The following is an 18,784-nucleotide window of genomic DNA, read 5'->3' as shown; positions in this document are numbered from 1 at the left end:
TAATTTTTATACCATACAAGTTATAAATATTAAAAATTTGCCATGCTTGCCCTAATTACACGCACCGGCGCTGACAACAAATTATAATCAACTTTCGTTGGCCCAAGTGCAGCGAGTATTTTGTCTTTCGTATGATCAAACCTTGCATGTATTATGCATAAATTGTTTGCGCTGTCGCTAAGGAGTTTGGCTGCAAACATCATGGACTATGGTTAAATATCAAGTATGCGTAACGACTGATTGAGGAGCAGTGAATGCCAGTGTAGTCCCTGTCCTATTGTTACCAACCTGTTGGTTTTTTAATTTTTGATTGAGGGACCAGACCGCATTACCTTCCAACTAGCCAGTTTAATGCCATCTGTTTTTAGTGGGAAATTAAAAGGACTTCACTATGGCCATGGACACTGTTTTTATAGACAAGGCTTGTGCACCTTTGAAAATGTTGACATGTTTCAAGTTCTCCATGTACTTTACCGGAATGCTAACATTATTCAAGATTTCCACAAGAAACAATTTGTCAACCTATCAATGAAATAAAGAAAAGTTTAGTCAATTTGCTTTATGTTGAGAGAGTACAGTATGTATTGCAATGAGCTTTATAGGCCGCCATTTTATTTGATGTTAGTTGTTAGATTTTCCTTTTTATATATATAATTTTTTTCCATGAATGAGTCAGCTTTCAATTAACATGTATGGATTGAGTGATACATGCATCTACATGACCTATAGAGTGGTTGTGTGGGCTAATTAATAGGAATGGTACAGGTACCATGAAAATGTACACTTAATTCTCTGAGATAAAATACCAGGGTTATTATTTTGTACATGTCATATGGAAAGTGTGTACATATGGATGCATGACAGGGGGGCTCCCTGGTCAGATGGGAAATTGTATATTTTGCATCAAAAATTCCATATTACATGAGCTACACAATTACTAGCAGTTATGAGAAGTGCTCCCTTTCTTTGTATTGACAAATGTACAGTACAAGATTTTATGTTTTCCTCCATTGAGCTTTGAACATTTATGCCTGTTGGAAGTCCAGGCTCCGTTGTTCTTTTTTTTTTCATACAAGTGATGTCACAGGTCACATGGTCTATAATGTCCAATGTGTAAAGGAAAGTTTAATTTAATTTAAAGGGACACACAGGATGTGGCTTTCTTAATAGATATTGATCAAGTCTATAATTGTGTTGGAAATCATTAATCAATTCCTTTAATTTATTTTAACTTATGATTGGAATTATAAATCGGCTGTTTATTCCATAGAGGAGGTTTTTAATGTTGACAATTGACATGAAAATTGGCAGCGATCAGTTGTGTCCAAGTATATTCATGGACTATTTGGTTGGTAGTGGACACTGCTCGAGAACTGCAAAAGTTGTGGGTTCGAATCCCACCCGAGTATTATGCCTGTGATATTTTTTTCACAGAGCTCAAGAAAAGTACTGAGTATACAGTGCGTGCATGCTTACACACGTTGGTGTATAAATGGGTAAAACCAAAATTCAAAGTCTTTATCCTCGGTGCAAATTGATTGCATATATGCGCTTCTGGAATAATAGACAATAGAATGATAACATGTATTGCCACCAGTATCGATATGTATTTTTCAGTTCCCTGTGGAGTGTGCACCGTAGGCAACAATCTCCGGTAAATCCACATTTCGATGAAAAGGAAATCAATTTTCTCTCCACGTCAATTCCCTTTCTGATGTGTGCTGGGAATAACACAACAAGATGGGCATGTTTTTTATATCATGGACAAAAGTTCAATACATGGTGCCCTCTCAGCCAGATCAGGTTTTGTTTTCCTTCTTCCGTCTGAAATAATAGTACAGTGGTCCCAAGTGTACTTGTTTGAATTCAAGACTGAACCTGAGAAAGGTTGAGGTAAGAAGTTGAAGGGCACTGCACATGACCTGCTGGGTGCTTCATGGGTAACTCTTTAAAGGCAATGGACACTATTGGTAATTGTCAAAGACTAGCCTTCACAGTTGGTGTATCTCAACATTATAATATGCATAAAATAACAAACCTGTGCAAATCTGAGCTCAATCGGTCATCGACCTTGGATAATAATGAAAGAAAAAAAAACACCCTTGTCGCACAAAGTTGTGTGCGTTTAGACGGTTGATTTCGAGACCTCAAGTTCTAAACTGGAGGTCTCAAAATCAAATTCGTGGAAAATTACTTCTTTCTCGAAAACTATGGCACCTCAGAGAGAGCCGTTTCTCACGATGTTTTAGACTATCAACCTCTCCCCATTACTCGTCAAAACCAAGTAAGGTTTTATGCTAATAATTATTTTGAGTAATTACCAATAGTGTCCACTGCCTTTAACTGACAATATGTAATATCAATAGACTGTTCAAGTCTTGTGCGTATTTGAACATCAGGTGCAAAGATGATCCCAATGGTCCCTAACCATAGATAGAAAATAGTGAACATGGTAAACTTGAAGGTACAACCATGTGTAAATATCTTTTGTGTGAGTGTTGGCTCTGAAAAGAGCTGCGACAGATTTCACGAAACACTAGGATTAATCCTATCTCGAGTTAGGACGAGTAACCCGTCCTAGCTAAGGATGTGTTCAATGCGTCCTACGTCTTCAGATAGGGAACTTAACTTGTCTTAAGTTGTAAGATTATTCCTAAGTTAGGATGAGTTTGGTGTAATCCGCGGCTGGTTTCCCAACCATTTTTTGTTTTCATGTGCGCGATTCTGTTTCTCCAAATACTTTAGTTTGGCGTAAATCACAGTCATAAAATTAGACAATATTTTGGGGAAAGTCAAATTAAGCCGAAAAAATATGAAAGTAAATCAATTTTTCACGGCTCAATGTAGAAAACTGAGAACAAGTCTTGACCTCCGTTTCAGGTTACATGTAGTTGGAAACAATCTTGAACTTTGCCTAACTGAGAACCACGTAGTGGTTGCTCACATTCGGGTGTGATTCGCATATCAGGATTCTAACAAAAAATATTTGTGTCATACATTCTTAGAACGCATGCTAGCGTTAATTTATCTGGCAACAAGTATCCTTGTCCCATGTATTAGCTTTAATTTTGTTGTAAGTTAACTCTAGGATAATATTTTTATCCTGAAAATTATCGATAGTATAAATGTAAAGATTGCTTTAAATTTGTTTGTTCTTTTATTGTATTAGAAAGAAAATTTGATCTCAAAAAAATATGCCTGGTCTTCATTTGCTTTTGTTTTCTAAATTTAAATACATTCAAGACTTTAAAAGAGTTGATTTGAAAGAAAACTAATAATGTGTACTGAATTTTAGGAAAGTATTTAGTGAAACTAAACATCTAACCCACAGAATGAATGTTTTACATAATAATTTAGCACTGGGAAAGTAAACAAACAACTAAAATGACCTGACAGATATTTAATCAGCTCACCGGCAGCTACTTTACCCATTAGTGGATGAGAGTGGGCAGTAACGCTGAACAAACAGGAAAACCTATCTATTAAGACTTGTTTTTCCCCGCTGTTATTCACAACGCTGTCTTGAATAGCTGAATGCCCAAATGTATTTTCTTCTCACCACAAATTAAAGTTCCAATACAGCTCTACATTTGTGCACTGGTATTTTGTATCATCAACCGCAGTGTCTGCTACACGCACCACGGGCAGAAATGAAAAGCACTGTGTGATCAAATTTGGCGTTGAACAAGTCCTCTGTAATTTATTAAATTAATAACAATACATGTACTTCGTGTTTCCGTGTGATTTACAGACATCGGAGAGTACATTCAACGAATATGACGATAGTGCCCTTACGGACATGAGCGAGGATAACACGTCGCCTTTGCTATACGACGGTTACAGTCCCGCGATAGATGGTGACGATACGGATAGTGCTATTGCCGTTCCCTCTGTTAACATGAATGGATTTTTCTCTTCGGATGGTTTGAGGTAAGTGCATTGTGATTACTCAGGATTTCTCCTTCGTTTGTTAAATTGCGAGGAATGTTATGCAATGTTTACTGATGCAACGTCCCTTGATGAGATCTTAATTCTCAATATTAGTGTGATTGTTTCTTCCTTCTTACCATGTAATTGCTCACAATCAAACAGTGAGAATTTGAATTTGTTTCATTCAGTGACATTTAAAAGTGAAAGCGATGAAGAAGAAAAAAGAGTTAGGTTTGATAAGCTGGCCTTGAACTTCCCTCATGAAGGGGCATTTCTGTAGGGGAAATTTGTATTAGAAATAGATTTGTAAAAGTATTAGTGCGGAGTGTTATTAAGCCAGCCTACCACTTCACTGACTGCTACATTTTGGGTCAGTGAGGTAAGCCTGTGATGGTTTAACCGACCAACCATTCGATTGAACATTTACATTTTTATGGTTCTAAATAGTGTTAAAAAAATCACCCAAATGTGCCGCGATACATGTAGAACACGGTGCACATAAGTATAGTTAAAATGTCTAAACATTGTATGCAGGAAATATTGTAAATCAACTACAGAAACTATGAAACATGTTACTTGTACATTTTTACGTCGTTGAAGAAACTATAGGATAACGCTTGATAAAAATCTCAGCATATGGTACCACCATAGTAAAAAAACATGATGTAGTCGTTTACACAGAACCCATGGACCACTGAGTGAGTCATGTTTGAACGCTGCACATTTTAATAATGGATTCGAATGCAAAATCCATATTGTGTAACATGTGTCTATATATAGCAAAAATTACCATACAGGTACAATGTAAGTATCATTTAGTTTGTCCAAGAAAAAAATTATACAAAGCCCAAAGCGTGTCGCCATTTTGCCATACATGTTTGTGTGTTTGCACTGCGTAGTATGCTGTATATCCTCTAACGGTACCATAGAGTTATATACAAGAACTAGAGGGCGCACTGGTGATGCTGCGTGCACAAATGCGACGGGACTGCAATATGACAAGCGCGCCATTCTGTACGCGCGTTGAATATGAAATACACGTTTGAGGTTTTTTTTATCGAACCCTCACGCGATGCTGTTTGTTCAACTTACAAAATGGCCGCACAAACACACGCTGTGAGATGGCTGATTTGTCAACTTAGAAAATGGCCGCCTATACGCATGCCGGGGCGCGTTTATAGGTCAGTGCGCCCTCTAGTTCTTATATATAACTCTATGAACGGTACCTGGAATGCAGTCAGGCATGTGCAAATTAAGAGGTGGCCATTTTGCTAGGGTTCCCAGTGTGCTGTAACTTAGACTTCCCCCATAAAAGGGGCCAGACTACTTGTCAACATGTACATACATGTAGGCTCTGTTTGGACATTTGTATTTTGAAAAATATTCCTAACGCTCTTCTTAGAATCAAACAAGAAGAGAGAAGACCATGAAGAACTTTCAGAGTTGTGGGAGGAAAACCCCAGAGAATTATTCAAGAGAAAAACCACCCCAGTCAAGACTGAAACCCAGTCCACATGGTGCCCCTGGTGGGACTTGAACCAGGGTTCCAGAGCTGGAAGGCGACCAGAGATCACCCTTCACCAACCTGACCACCCAATAAAGTGTTCCTGAATGAAACTTGTCTTCAGATTTTCTTAAGGATTTGTTCTCACCCCATGCTCAGAGTTCCCAAGCTTGTGGATGACAATGCCACCTCCTCTCTACCCAGCGATGAAGAGCAGAGATTTGAAGACTTTGGTCAGAATCCCACCGGCATCGATTTAGAGGTGCAAGATGTTGCCAGCCTCAGCGATTCGGCTGATACCGTGGAGAGACAAACACCGACGAGCACGAACAATGGGTAGGTACCTCTAAGGTCGTCTAGTTGTCAAAGGTCATTCAAAGTTCAAATGATGTTGACCCTAACATTGTTGCATGGTTCATAATATTTTCATTCCTCAATATGTTTTTTCTTGAGTAAAATTACATTCTGATTTTAAAGGACAAATTACATTTTACTGATTTTTGTCAGCCAGCGTCTCAAAAATCCTCATTTGTATGTTTTTATGAAAATGGTAATCAGCATCATTGTGTAGCTATCGTGCTTCTTGTTCATTTAAATTAATATCACCAAAGTAAGGCAGAGAGTGAAAATCATCTGCTGACCGATCATTTATGCAACAATTAAGTACAAAGGAAGTCGACAGCAAATCTCAAGATCAGCTTCAACAATTTGGAATTGTGAACTGTGTCTGATGTATCATCGAGCAGCTTGGATTTGATTGAATTTGGGTCCAGACACGTTGCCAAATAATGACACTCTTGATGACATTGGGTTTAACACATTATTACCGTCAGCGCCGACATGAGATCTCAATGAGATGGCCAGATCACATTCAGTGGACTCTGTACAGTGAATGCCATTATTGGATCGACTTTAAGGCAGTGGACACAATTGGTAATTACTCAAAATAATTATCAACATAAAACCTCACTTGGTAACGCTTAATGGGGAGAGGTTGATAGTATAAAACATTGTGAGAAACGGCTCCCTCTGAAGTGATGTAGTTTTCGAGAAAGAAGTAATTTTCCATGAATTTGATTTCGAGACCTCAAGTTTAGAATTTGAGGTCTCGAAATCAAGCATCTGAAAGCACACAACTTCGTGTGACAAGGGTGTTTTTTTCTTTCATAGTTATCTCGCAACTCCCACGACCAATCAAGCTCAAATTTTCACAGGTTTGTTAATTTATGCATATGTTGAGATACACTAAGTGAGAAGGATGGTCTTTGACAATTACCAATAGTGTCCAGTGTCTCTAAGATTGCCGCTGACAACTGTCAACCCAAGCGAACTGAATCTAGCATATTGGATCAGGTTTAGGGTTTTGCAGGCACAACCGATGCAACCAAGGTAATCTTTTGAAGTTCCTCATTATCAGATTGATGTACATCCTTAGGTAGCTCATCTCTGCAAATCATAAGATGCCATTTGCTCTCAAACTCTACTTGACTGATGCGAGTAGGAGAGAGGTTGCTGACAACCAAACCCATCTCATTGCTTCATTGGACACAAGTGTCTTGTCACACAAGGCAATTTCTAGAGACAGCCAACTGAAAGTGTCTTACTATTTTACAATCCTAAAGAAACTTAAACATTGTCTCTGCAAACCCTTAATGGGTCCGTTGTCCCCCTGGTCTCAGAGTGACTCAGGCCTGGCCACTGTTGCCCTGGTCTCGGCCCTGGTTTTCTCTTTCTCATCTATTTTTAAATTTTCAAATGGAAACTTTGCCCTTTTCAAAAAGAAATTGGCCCTGCCCTCACAAAGATGAAATTCCAGTTCTGCGACCATTGAGAATTTATGGTCAGGTCCAAGATTAGACTCTGAAACATACCTACCCTCACTTGATGTACCCTACAGGTCACTGTAGATGCAAGGTAACTCACCTCTGCAGACCTAGGTTCAAATCCCTCTCAGACTCAATCCGACTACGGAGGATCAAACTCCGGCCTGAGACAATCGGTCCCATACTTTGATGCTGCTTAGTATGAAATTTTGTGATTAAGGCTCAAAGAAGTCTGTGCTCCAGTGGGCGCTGTAAAACGAAGGTATTGCAATTAAATTAGACTCGGATGTTACCTATCATGCACTCTAAATGCCGCATCAGATCACTGACACGCAAAGTTGCTCAACTCTGCAAACCTGGGTTCTGATCCCTCATGGGTCGTCCTGTCTACCGTCTGCCCTCCCACATTTAATATGATTCTTTAATACGTTTCTCCTCCCTTTGTGCGAAGACGTCCCCAGGCTTACAAGTCGAGACAGAGTTTAGGTTCAGTAACCAAGAAAATGTTTTAAAATAAATGAATCAAATACCGTATAGCCAAGTCCTGGCATTTGAATCCCGTTGAGTATTCCACTTTAGTTGACGACCGCTCTTTTTAACAGTGGGCTCAAGTGAGCATGAAATGTCTGTCACACTCCATACGAAGTACACTAATCCCCCAGCTGTATATTACATTCTAATCACATTCAACGAGTGTGTGGCCGTATCGCCATTCAACCACGAGGAATTGTCTTTGACTCGATATGACCTAGAGCCACAGGACTCGATAAAGCGAGACTGGCTTCAAGGCACACTGCGAAGTAATTGCAATTTGGAGAAGTGTGAAGGATTCTAAACCAAAGTTTCATTCGATTCACTCCAAATGTGTCCAGAGTCTTTGTAAATTTTGTTCGTTCATACATTGTTACTGCATGTAGGCATAGTACATGTACTGTAGCGTCCATCATTGAAGCGGTTAAGAAGACAGTGCTAACACACATCGGTGTATGGGTAAAAACCAAAATTAATATTCTTTAGCCCCGATGCAAATTTAACATCTCTTATTGTCATATCGGTACCCGCTGCCAAAACATAGGATTCGGACTGCCTCTAGCTACGGGGCAACCTCTGTAGTCTAGTTAATAAGACACTGCTCTAGAATTGCAAGGGTCGTGGGTTCGAATCCCACCCGAGTAACATGCCTGTGATATTTGTTCACATGACTCGGGGGGAAAGTACTGAGTATACAGTGCTATTACACATCGGTGTATGGGTAAAATCCAAAATTAATACGGTTAAAAAGAGTTGATTTAACTCTTGCAAGCGCCGGCCGGCGCCGGCTGGTCACTAGTGATCGGTTTTAATCCCATCAGAAAAATAGTTGTTAAACGAAAAATAAAGACTGAACAGCCACACAGTTTTCAGAATGGTAAACAGAACTCTAATAAGGGTGCTATTGTGACCTAAAGTGTTGTCACTCAACTAAATGGTAAAATAGAATTAGCTGTTGCAAACAACTTACCTTCCACATGGACCGATGGTATAAATGCAAAAATTAGTTAATGGCCTGACGTTTCAAACCCCAGCAAATTCTTTCTCAAAAACTAAATGGTGAATGAAAAGGCTCACTATTTTCTATATTGTTGCTGACTGGCACCCCCCGAACAAAGATATTGATAAAATAGGGACACCGCCAACATAGGGTTAGATAGCTCAGTTGGTAGAGCGCCGGCACGTTAATCCGGAGGTCGTTGGTTCGAATCCCACTCTAGTCAATTCTTTGTTTACCCTCCCCCCCCAAAAAAAAAATAGTTTATATTTGAACACACAACTCAATTTGTGATAAAAAAAAATTCCCAGCTCTATCTATCTTAATACTTTTAACTTCTTACATTTATAACGTTTGCATAAAGCTAGTTTCCCTTTGTCAACATCACTTGCTTGCAAGTTTTTAATCCAATTTCCAAACAGTCATCGTCCAAAACATAACTAATATTTACAAGTTGCCTCTGAAGCAGGTCCAGTTTGGATCGAAAGCTAAGGCCATCTACCCTATTCATTATTAATATTTACAAGTTAAATATAATGTACAATGTATTATTTACAATCCACAGTGTATATAAAATGAATATGTTTGCCTGAATCTGAAGTGCCTATTTGCCTTAGTAAAAGCAAAACAAGAAAATTGTTTAAAAAGTGTGGAAGATGCACGTGCAGATAACATGTAGTACTTGCCTGCAGGGTACAGAAGATGTTTGCGACTGCAGAGGGGGAAAAAAAACTCATTTAAAAGCACGTACAGGCAACCGCAATGTTGAATTACATTATAATATTGACTGGATGGGGAATGAAGGTATGAATATCACAAACCAGTTGCCCCCTAGAAGATTGAAAAAAGAAATCTTGTAAGGTCTTCAGAGAGCTGTACGATAGCAATCTTCAAAAAGCAATTTCTTTGCCATCTGATCATCAAGTTTTCAATCGAATTCATCACAAGCCAATGTTTGTCAAACTAGCCTGCAATCTCGTGCATCTTTTGTTCAGAATCAAAGAAAAGGAACAACCTTACCAGACACCACTGCTCACTTTTGGGTGTTTCGGACCATGTTCAGACTGACAAACTGTTACAGCGTTGGTGTGAGAAGGTCAACCAGAGTTTCCCAGGAATTTCCCGGGGAATTCATAGCTCAGGTGTGAAAGTATAGTCTTGGTTTCAAGACATTCGCACCAAAATGGATCAATTCCAATAATGGAGGGCGTCACTATCGTTAGTTTGACTACAACAGATAGTCATCAGCCACGATGAATTTATAAACAAAAAGCGTGCCCTCGATCGAGATGAATTCAAGAACAAAGCTAATCAAGTTTAGGGTATGACTTAGTCTTGGACCAAGACCAGTAATGTATGACACAGGGTTTTGTGTACAATATCGCATGCTTATGTTTTCAGAGCACCCACAACTTCGGAGAGGTGTTTGAATTGTGCTTTACATAGTAATAATTGAACACAGTTTTCGTGTCTTTTCCGTTTATCATAATTAAAGTTGAAGTGTTTACTATGTACTCATGTAAGGAAAACTCAAATAATTGTTGATATTAATTATGCTAACTCATTGTCATAACACATTTTATCGCTGCATTTCATATATTAACTATAACTGATAGTAATCAAATATTTTAAATGTGTACTATTAAATGTTCATTAATCATTTGTGTTGTTTGACAGATGACAATTGATGACACCTAATGCATTAATAAATAATTACGGCCAAGGATTTTCCGTTTTCTGCAAAACGCAAATTGTGTGTTCGCAAATCGCCAACTGGTCGCAGACCAGAAACACCCTGTTAGATGTACATGTATAGTGAGTGGTACCAGTGGAAATACATAAACAAAATATGTGTTGTACAAAACCATTTCATTGACTTAAAACCTGTAACCCACCCAAAGGAAATTCATTGGCCGTAATAATTCGCACAAAAATAAACAAACAAACAGTGAATAAATTGACAGCCAAATCACTGTTTCCCACCTTCAACTTGTACTAGATGATTCATTGTATAACAAAATGTGCCACTCCCTGTCCAAACTCCTTCAGTTTCAAGACGACCCCCCACTATTCAGTCAGCCATCTATTTCCTTATTACCTGCTTACTTATTCCTTCCCATAGTTCTCTGCAGCCATTTGATACCCGCTCACGGCAGATCATGATGAAGAGAGACGTTTGGTCTCACATGCGACGAATGAAATGGTACAGACCGAGTAATAACAACCAACCCCCCCCCCACTCACTGCCCTCCCCTTTCCATGTTTTGTAACACTTGTAACTCACTGCATGCTGTGTATCACTGTCACATAACATTATATCTCAAAGGAAAGATGTAGCTTTGATCGCCAACAAAAAACACTACTTTCAAATTTGCCTTTCCATACGCACGTCAAATTCATTGATGAAATTGTAAGCTACAAAGGGGCTTCTGCGCAAGACATCCAAGGTATCAAAGGGTACTAATGATGTGCTTATGATCTGATGATAATAGTGCTTTGAGGTACTTTGTAGTATGCGCTGTGTTGGAGGCGAAAGAAAGACACCTGGGAATTTCTAATTAGGGTCTTAAATTGAACAGTGCAAATTTGCGGTTTTAATCGCAACGAGGGGAGAAATTATAGACAAATTCATTCCTTCAGAGGCTCTGTTGTTGCAGGGACAATTCAAATTTGAGTTTTGAATAAATTTCAAAAGAGAAACCGTCCAGATTATCGTCCCAAAGGAAAAATTTAATTCCTAACAAATTTGGTGATGTTTTTGTTGTTGAATCAAAGCTGTACCGTGTGTTGAATGTCGGAAAGTGTGGATTTTTAGTTGAGTCTGTCATGAGACACATCTCTACATTCCGATTTCTATCATCAAACCACTTTGTAACATCAAACCACTTTGTAACATCTGTATTCTAAAGTCACTGTCACACAAGAGCCATCTAGCAAGGGTCCCTTGCTAAATTTTAGCATGGTTATACCATTTTAACAAAATGTACCTTGTGTAAAAGGACAACAATAATATATTATTTTGTAAAATCCTGTCAAACAATTGCTACATTTTACAACCATGCTAGAATTAAGCAAGGGACCGCTGTTAAATTGCTGTCGTGTGAATAGCACTTAATTGTTAGTGGTTCACCACACCTTTCATGTGAACTACATTCGACAAGTCACTTTCAGCATGCATCTTAACTTTTTGAGGGGGGAGAAAGGTGGTGAGGTTTGAGTGAGGATGAGTCAAGAAATATTTGGCCCTTTTTGAGTTGATACTTGTTGCTGTGGTTGGACGATTGACTGGATCTGATGTGCCTTGGGGATACTGGCGTAGCTAAAATATCTCAAAGGAACAGGATACCTTGGATCTGTCGAGTTGGTCGTTGAAAAGCGTTTGTTATGAAGTGCAAATGGGTAGATAGATTATTTAAAAGTAGAATATAATGATTCACACAAACATCCATGCCTCAAAATTGCACGGTTTTCCTTTTACGTAGAGAACAAACACTGTGGGCCATTTTGTGAATTCAAATATTTGACTCCATTAAATGGCTGACCGTGTTAGTTTGCGACGTTAAAGGAAAACTCTGCAATTTCGAGTTATACTTGTGTGGATCATTATATTCTATTTTTAAAGTATCTTTCTAACCCATGCATTTCAAAACAAACTGTTTCGAACACTTTTCATAGACCAACTCGTCCGATCCATTGGGCAACCTGTTCCCTTAAAGGTTTGAAAGAGAGCCTGTCGCATGAATATCGTCCCCTCCCCTCTGCTGGTTAATAGTTGCGTACATCAGTTATCGATCTTGGGGAAGTTTGCTGAACGCAGATTTTATTTCCCAAAAGAATTTTGATGGCGAAGTCGCCTCTGCAAACAGACAAAAATAGTCTGGTAACCATGATGATTATCTTAAAGAGTCATTATACTGGTACCCACACATTCGTTTTTTGTGCAGTCTTTTTGGTTATTTCACGTTGTATTCAGGGAACAAGACATAGTCAAAAAGTGCACAATTTGTTTGCTTATCCGCTGCACTACAGTGAAATGATGATGTTGAGAATGAGATTTGTCCAAACCTCAGCTCCGTTTGAAATGTACACTGCTCTAACATTGATGGCGAAGCCCAAGCTTGAGCCGGAGCCAGTTTTCAAAGAGCCTAAGGTGTATACATGCATGTAAAGCCAAAGCCAATCATGGCTGCGGCTCTGGCTAGATCATTATGCCACAACATTGTATCAGTGCGGCTATCCAACCCTAGCCAAAGACTCCCATTTCAGACAGTCTCACAAAATTAATAAGAACTAAATGTTTTTTATTCTGAGTGTATTGTTAATTGTCTGCTGCATGTCAGGTACTTTCATTATGCCGTCATCCCTTTTGACTTACCTTTATTTGTAAGAGGAAAGTGTGCGTGTGATTACATAAATGGAAACACTGAGAAAGAGAGAATACAATTGGGGCTTGAAAATGCGAGAATACATTATTCACAGACTTAACAAATAGAATGCCCCATTTTAGTGATCAAATTGTGGCGCCAGGCAATGCTCTTTTAACTTGGCCATACTTCTTCTTTTTTGCAAAAGAAATTGGGCACTGTACAGAACAGTTTCTGACGAGTGAGTGTTTCAACCAAGAAACAGTTTCTGACAAGTGAGTGTTTCAACCAAGAAACTGCAAAACAGTTTCTGACGAGTGAGTGTTTCAACCAAGAAACTGCAAAACAGTTTCTGACGAGTGAGTGTTTCAACCAAGAAACTGCAAAACAGTTTCTGACGAGTGAGTGTTTCAACAAAGAAACTGCAAAACAGTTTCTGACGAGTGAGTGTTTCAACCAAGAAACTGCAAAACAGTTTCTGACGAGTGAGTGTTTCAACCAAGAAACTGCAAAACAGTTTCTGACGAGTGAGTGTTTCAACCAAGAAACTGCAAAACAGTGTCTGACGAGTGAGTGTTTCAACCAAGAAACTGCAAAACAGTGTCTGACGAGTGAGTGTTTCAACCAAGAAACTGCAAAACAGTTTCTGACGAGTGAGTGTTTCAACCAAGAAACTGCAAAAATGCATTCAAATTTTGTTAGCACAAGTACATATCTTTAGAGTGGCACGTCTGGACTGGTTGCGAAAAATGCGAATTCCATTAAGATTTTGTTCTCTTATGTGGGGCCTACGGTATCAGGGATCGATTTCATCCAGCAATTTTGCATTGCAAAAATATTGAGACTATGAATATGTTTTGTGCAGTCTGAATGCTGATATAGTAAATGATGATTTTTGAGTAGCATCCGAGACATTGTGTGTAGCATTTTGCTCTGCTAGACATCGTGGGAAAATGTTCACTGAGTATATATCTTTAGAGTTGCACATCTTCACTGGTAACCAAATTTTTTTCCAGAAACAAGTGGAGATAATAGAAATAATGTTTTTTTTTTTATGAAAATGAGTTGAGGAGAGAAGAGCAAATGATGTGAGTGAATCCTGAGGGGGGAGGCAGTCGATTGGAAAAGCAATATTAAGGAAGACAAATAAGTCATGAAGACGAATGAAACTGAAGATGTCGCATCAATAAGAAGCGGAAGCAGACAAAGTGAGCATCACATGAGGAATGATGAGAGAGGGACAAAGGCAAAGGAATGAAGTAGAGGGTGAAGGAGGGAGAGAGTAAGAGAGAATCGTCTGAGGAATGGTTGGACTAGTCCTACAATAAGACTTAAGTCAACATATTTAAGAAACTAGGGTTCACTCAGAAATGAAGTGGAGTGTTTTCTTTCACCATTTTTCTTTTGGTAATGAGTCTTTGGAGATGACGTCCCTTAGAGATGATGTACATGTACTAGTCCGTTGTTTGTTTTGTGCGACCTGTAATTCAGTGTTTACTAACTAAATGTAATTATTAACCACCATGTTTGGGGTTTTTTTTTTATTATTATTTCATGTATTTTTATATAATTTAGTTTTAACAATCAGACTGATGTGTATTGAGCACTGTTTACTCTGTACTTTCCTGAGTTCTGTGAAAAAAAAATCCACAGGCAAACCACTCAGTTGGGATTTAAAACCCACGACCTTTGAATTGCTAGAGCATATTCTATATCATCGTTGCACAAATTTGTGTAATTTTTTTTGTTTAAAAAAAGGTTTCCATTTCTCCTAAGAATAGAAAGAAATATATTTTGTTGTCGGGCATCAGTTTGGGTTCAAAAGCAACATTTTGTGGCTGGTTATCTGTGATTATTTACAGGTAAAATTGATTGATTTAAAGAGACAAATAAATGAAACATTCAGTCAGAAATTTTTTCAATCAAAAGCAATGGAAAGTTTATGTAGCGAGGGACCTGTTTTTCTAACTTCTCATTTGTTTATTTAATTGGTTTACATTTCTGCCAGTAGACCCCTCTTGCCAATATCTAAACCTTACTCATATCCTTTTGTGAAGTTTGTTTGTACATCGTGCCAAACATAATCATGTCCCTTAAATACCCTCAAGGTTGTTTTTTTCACAGTTAACCTTCACTAACATTTACTTCGGTAATATTTTCCCCTCGTTCGGTAGCAATCTCTGTAATAGCAGACTCTACCTGAGGTAACTATGTTGTGTTTATCTTTGTACTCCAAATGAGTTACTTTTAGAAGTCATTGTTGTACAGTATCGTGTTGATTGAAGCATGCCTTTTGAAGGATTTGGTCATGTGTTGCTATAAAAGCGCTTTAGTCTTTGTTGTTGTTGTTTTTTTTTATTGTTTTTTTTTATTTGTTTTTTTTTATACTTTACTTTGGCTGTACATTGCCATGTCGGATTGTGTAATTCAATTTCAGATATTGATGTTTTATTTTGAGGGCATGTTTGTAAAATCGATGTCAGACACAATTGTATCAACCTAGATATTAGGGCCAAGGACAACAATTTAGTTGGTTCAGTGGCATGCTCAACTGATTTAATATGATTTAGCTTTGACCTACACAAATGCAGAGTGCTTTTGGATTCTTGCAGCAGTCTTTAAGCCTACTGTAAAATCTTAAATGTTCTTTTGTAAAACAGAAACGTTACATCAAAAACAACTTCATGTAGGTCCACTTTACTAGTGCAGGCAACTATTAAAGTTTAATACAAATTTAGGCAGGTAGCCTTACACACTATTAAAGGACATCAGGCCTGAAGCCTTTTATTTGGCATCTAAAAGCCCAATAATAAGTGCAACAAGGGTGTTTTTTTCTTTTTCAATATTTTCTTGCAACTTCGAAGACCAAATGAGCCCAGCCCAAATTTTCACAGATTTGTAATTTTCTGCATATGTTGAGATACACAAAGTGAGAATACTGGTCTTAGACAATTACCATAGGTGCCTTTAAGTGAAGGAATTCTCTAACAGACAACCAGTCAACAGGTTGCGCCACAGTTTGTTGTGCGTATTTATGGCGTCGCAACTTACAGACTTGCCATAATTCTTTCGTGTAATTTGACCCCTTAAATGGTAGACAGAAGCCAAGTGACGTTGGTGCAAGCGGTCAATAAACAACATGTAGCCGTATTAATATAGGACTGGGAGGATAGACAATACCATTGTTTGATTTTAGTCTTGAAAGCTTTACTGATCTAAATATTTTTCTGTGAAATATTTACCTCTGAGATGAAGTCATAATATTTAAGAAATCTGTATTCAACCCTTAAAAAAGAAAACTACATATGATTTTGGGTCCATCCAAAATAATAATAAACAATATATTAACATGCTGAAAATTGTAAATGGATTCACCATTTTCTCATAATTAACACAACGCAATTTCAGCTGATTTCAGTTGTTGGATCAAAATTTAAAGACAATGTGTTTACATGCTGGACAATTTGCATGGTTTTCACTATTTTCTCCTGCCTCACACAATTTTCACAGGTTTTGTACTTCATGAATAAGTTTATCACACAAAATATGACCACTGTTTGCGACTATTTGGTCGTCTCCAGCAATCCTGTATAATCCCTTTAATAATAATGTGTTACCAACCCTGCCTAAATGGAATGTTCGTATTCTAAGCACATTCACCTCTTACGGACCCAAACACCTCGTTAAAATGCAGCAGTAAACTCATTCATAATGGGGTTTAATCCAAGGTATGCACAAGGAATACTTAGCGTTACCTCCAGGCAATATTCCTCTCTCTCTCCATGTTATTGGATATCATCTTACCAAAGATTGTCAACCCATCTTTCCCTTTTATTCTCTTCCTTCTACTTTAAAGACATGGACACCTTTGGTAATTGTCAAAGACGAGTCTTCTCACTTGGTGTATCTCAACATATGCATAAAATAAGAAACCTGTAAAAATTTGAGCTCAATTGGTCGTCGAAATTGCAAGATAATAATGAAAGAAAAAACACCTTGTCACACGAAGTTGTGTGCTCTCGGATGCTTGATTTCGAGACCTCAAATTCTAAATCTGAGGTATCAAATTGGCGGAAAATTACTTCTTTCTCGAAAACTACATTACTTCAGAGGTAGCCGTTTCTAACAATGTTTTATACTATCAATAGCTCACCATTACTCGTTACCAAGTAAGGTTTTATGCTAATAATTGTTCTGAGTAATTACCAATAGTGTCCACTGCCTTTATTAACCATGGAGGTACATGTACATGTAGCTAATTCTCTCTCCTGCTAAATCAGTACACTGGTGGTGTATACCATTTTGCATGATTCACATTTTCATATTTCAATCATTTACTTCCTGTTTCAATTTCAATCTATTCAGCGAGTTTCATATATTTTAAAGATGTGTTGCCTGTGTTTATTTTCTTCTATAGCAATATTTGGGAGATGTTGAATAATTTTACAATAAAGTGTATATTTTTATATAGAGTGGAACTGTTGCACACTGCATTCCGTATGTAGGAACAACGGGCCTGAAACGACACAGGGGCAATGGCATATGTTGCCATTGGTCCTGGTGTCCCTTCAATAGACTTTATCATTTTCCAATGCAAAATGCCCTTTGCAAGATGAAAATGACCCTGTCATCTTTAAGATAGAATGTCAGGTGTGAGCTAAAGAAACAGACTTCAAACTGTCTGCATAGTAATGTTGTAATACAATATTTTGTCAGTCTCATTCTACGCAGAAGAGAAACACAGCCAATTCTGAAGTGTTTCATGTCGCTAGATTTGTTCACGTCGACCTCTAAGGCAACCAATCAAACACAATACTTTGACAGCACAAGTGACTTGTTTTCTCTCTTTTCCCGAGAAATTGGGAGAGAAATTGAAAATCTTCTTGAAGATGTTTAGATTTTTGCCTGTGAATTGCCTCATTTCACATTAATTTGTGTTGATTATTCTAGATGAAAGGCCGAGAGCCCTAGACATTTAGTTACCCACCGATTGTAGTGATATAAAGATTTATAAAACGTCCTCCCACTATTTGAATAACGAAGGTTGCTGTGAGAAAGTCAAGCAGCAATTTACATGTTCTACGGCTCCCACATTACTGATACAGTGTAGCACTGTTATCGCCCTTGTCTGAGAGCTGTCAAATCGGGGAGAAAAATAGACGATTACGAGTTTTATTAGCTTTCTGCAATTCCCTCAAACAACCTCTGTGTAATTTTACTAAATCAACTAACACTTTTGTTATTCTTTTGAAATTCCTGATAATATCTTAACGGTTCCTTTTGTTCTATACTGAATAATGACTTTATTAATTCTTTCCTTTTCAGCTGATAACTGTTTTAGTTTCAATTGTAGCTTGGCGTCTGTGAATATTAACTTTGTAATTCTTTCTATTTTCTATATCAACACTTCAATCTACTCATGTACATATATTTCTCCGAAACTATAACAAACTCCTGAACAATAAAATTATAACCCTAACGTTTTTCAGTTTCTCTTACTCTCAGATTATATAAAAGTAACAATATTGGGTTTCTGAATTTGCCTAAAAAACAGTATTGAAAAAGTGTTATGCAAAATGACAGTTGCCAAATTGCCAGATCAAAATGTTAACTTTCCGCACCTGAAATGTGGAGC

At 37.9% G+C, this 18,784-nt stretch overlaps 1 protein-coding gene across 4 annotated transcripts in view; it reads left to right on the top strand.

Moving 5' to 3' along the window:
• The window catches only part of LOC117292651 (rab11 family-interacting protein 4B-like), a 56,880-nt gene that overhangs the window by 23,006 nt on the left and 15,090 nt on the right, over positions 1-18,784 (top strand). For 3 of the 4 annotated variants that reach the window (XM_033774783.1, XM_033774786.1, XM_033774785.1), the window contains 4 exons: positions 3,752-3,930; positions 5,594-5,770; positions 10,908-10,988; positions 15,324-15,353. In XM_033774783.1, coding sequence (XP_033630674.1) covers positions 3,752-3,930; positions 5,594-5,770; positions 10,908-10,988; positions 15,324-15,353 — 467 coding nt within the window. The remainder of the gene's footprint in view (positions 1-3,751; positions 3,931-5,593; positions 5,771-10,907; positions 10,989-15,323; positions 15,354-18,784) is intronic. The other variant, XM_033774784.1, reaches the window with a different exon arrangement.

This window comes from Asterias rubens, chromosome 7 (assembly GCF_902459465.1).
Source record: "Asterias rubens chromosome 7, eAstRub1.3, whole genome shotgun sequence".
NCBI classification, from domain to species: domain Eukaryota; kingdom Metazoa; phylum Echinodermata; class Asteroidea; order Forcipulatida; family Asteriidae; genus Asterias; species Asterias rubens.
The sequence above is the reverse complement of the archived record's forward strand: the minus strand, read 5'-3'. Positions and strand labels throughout refer to the sequence as shown.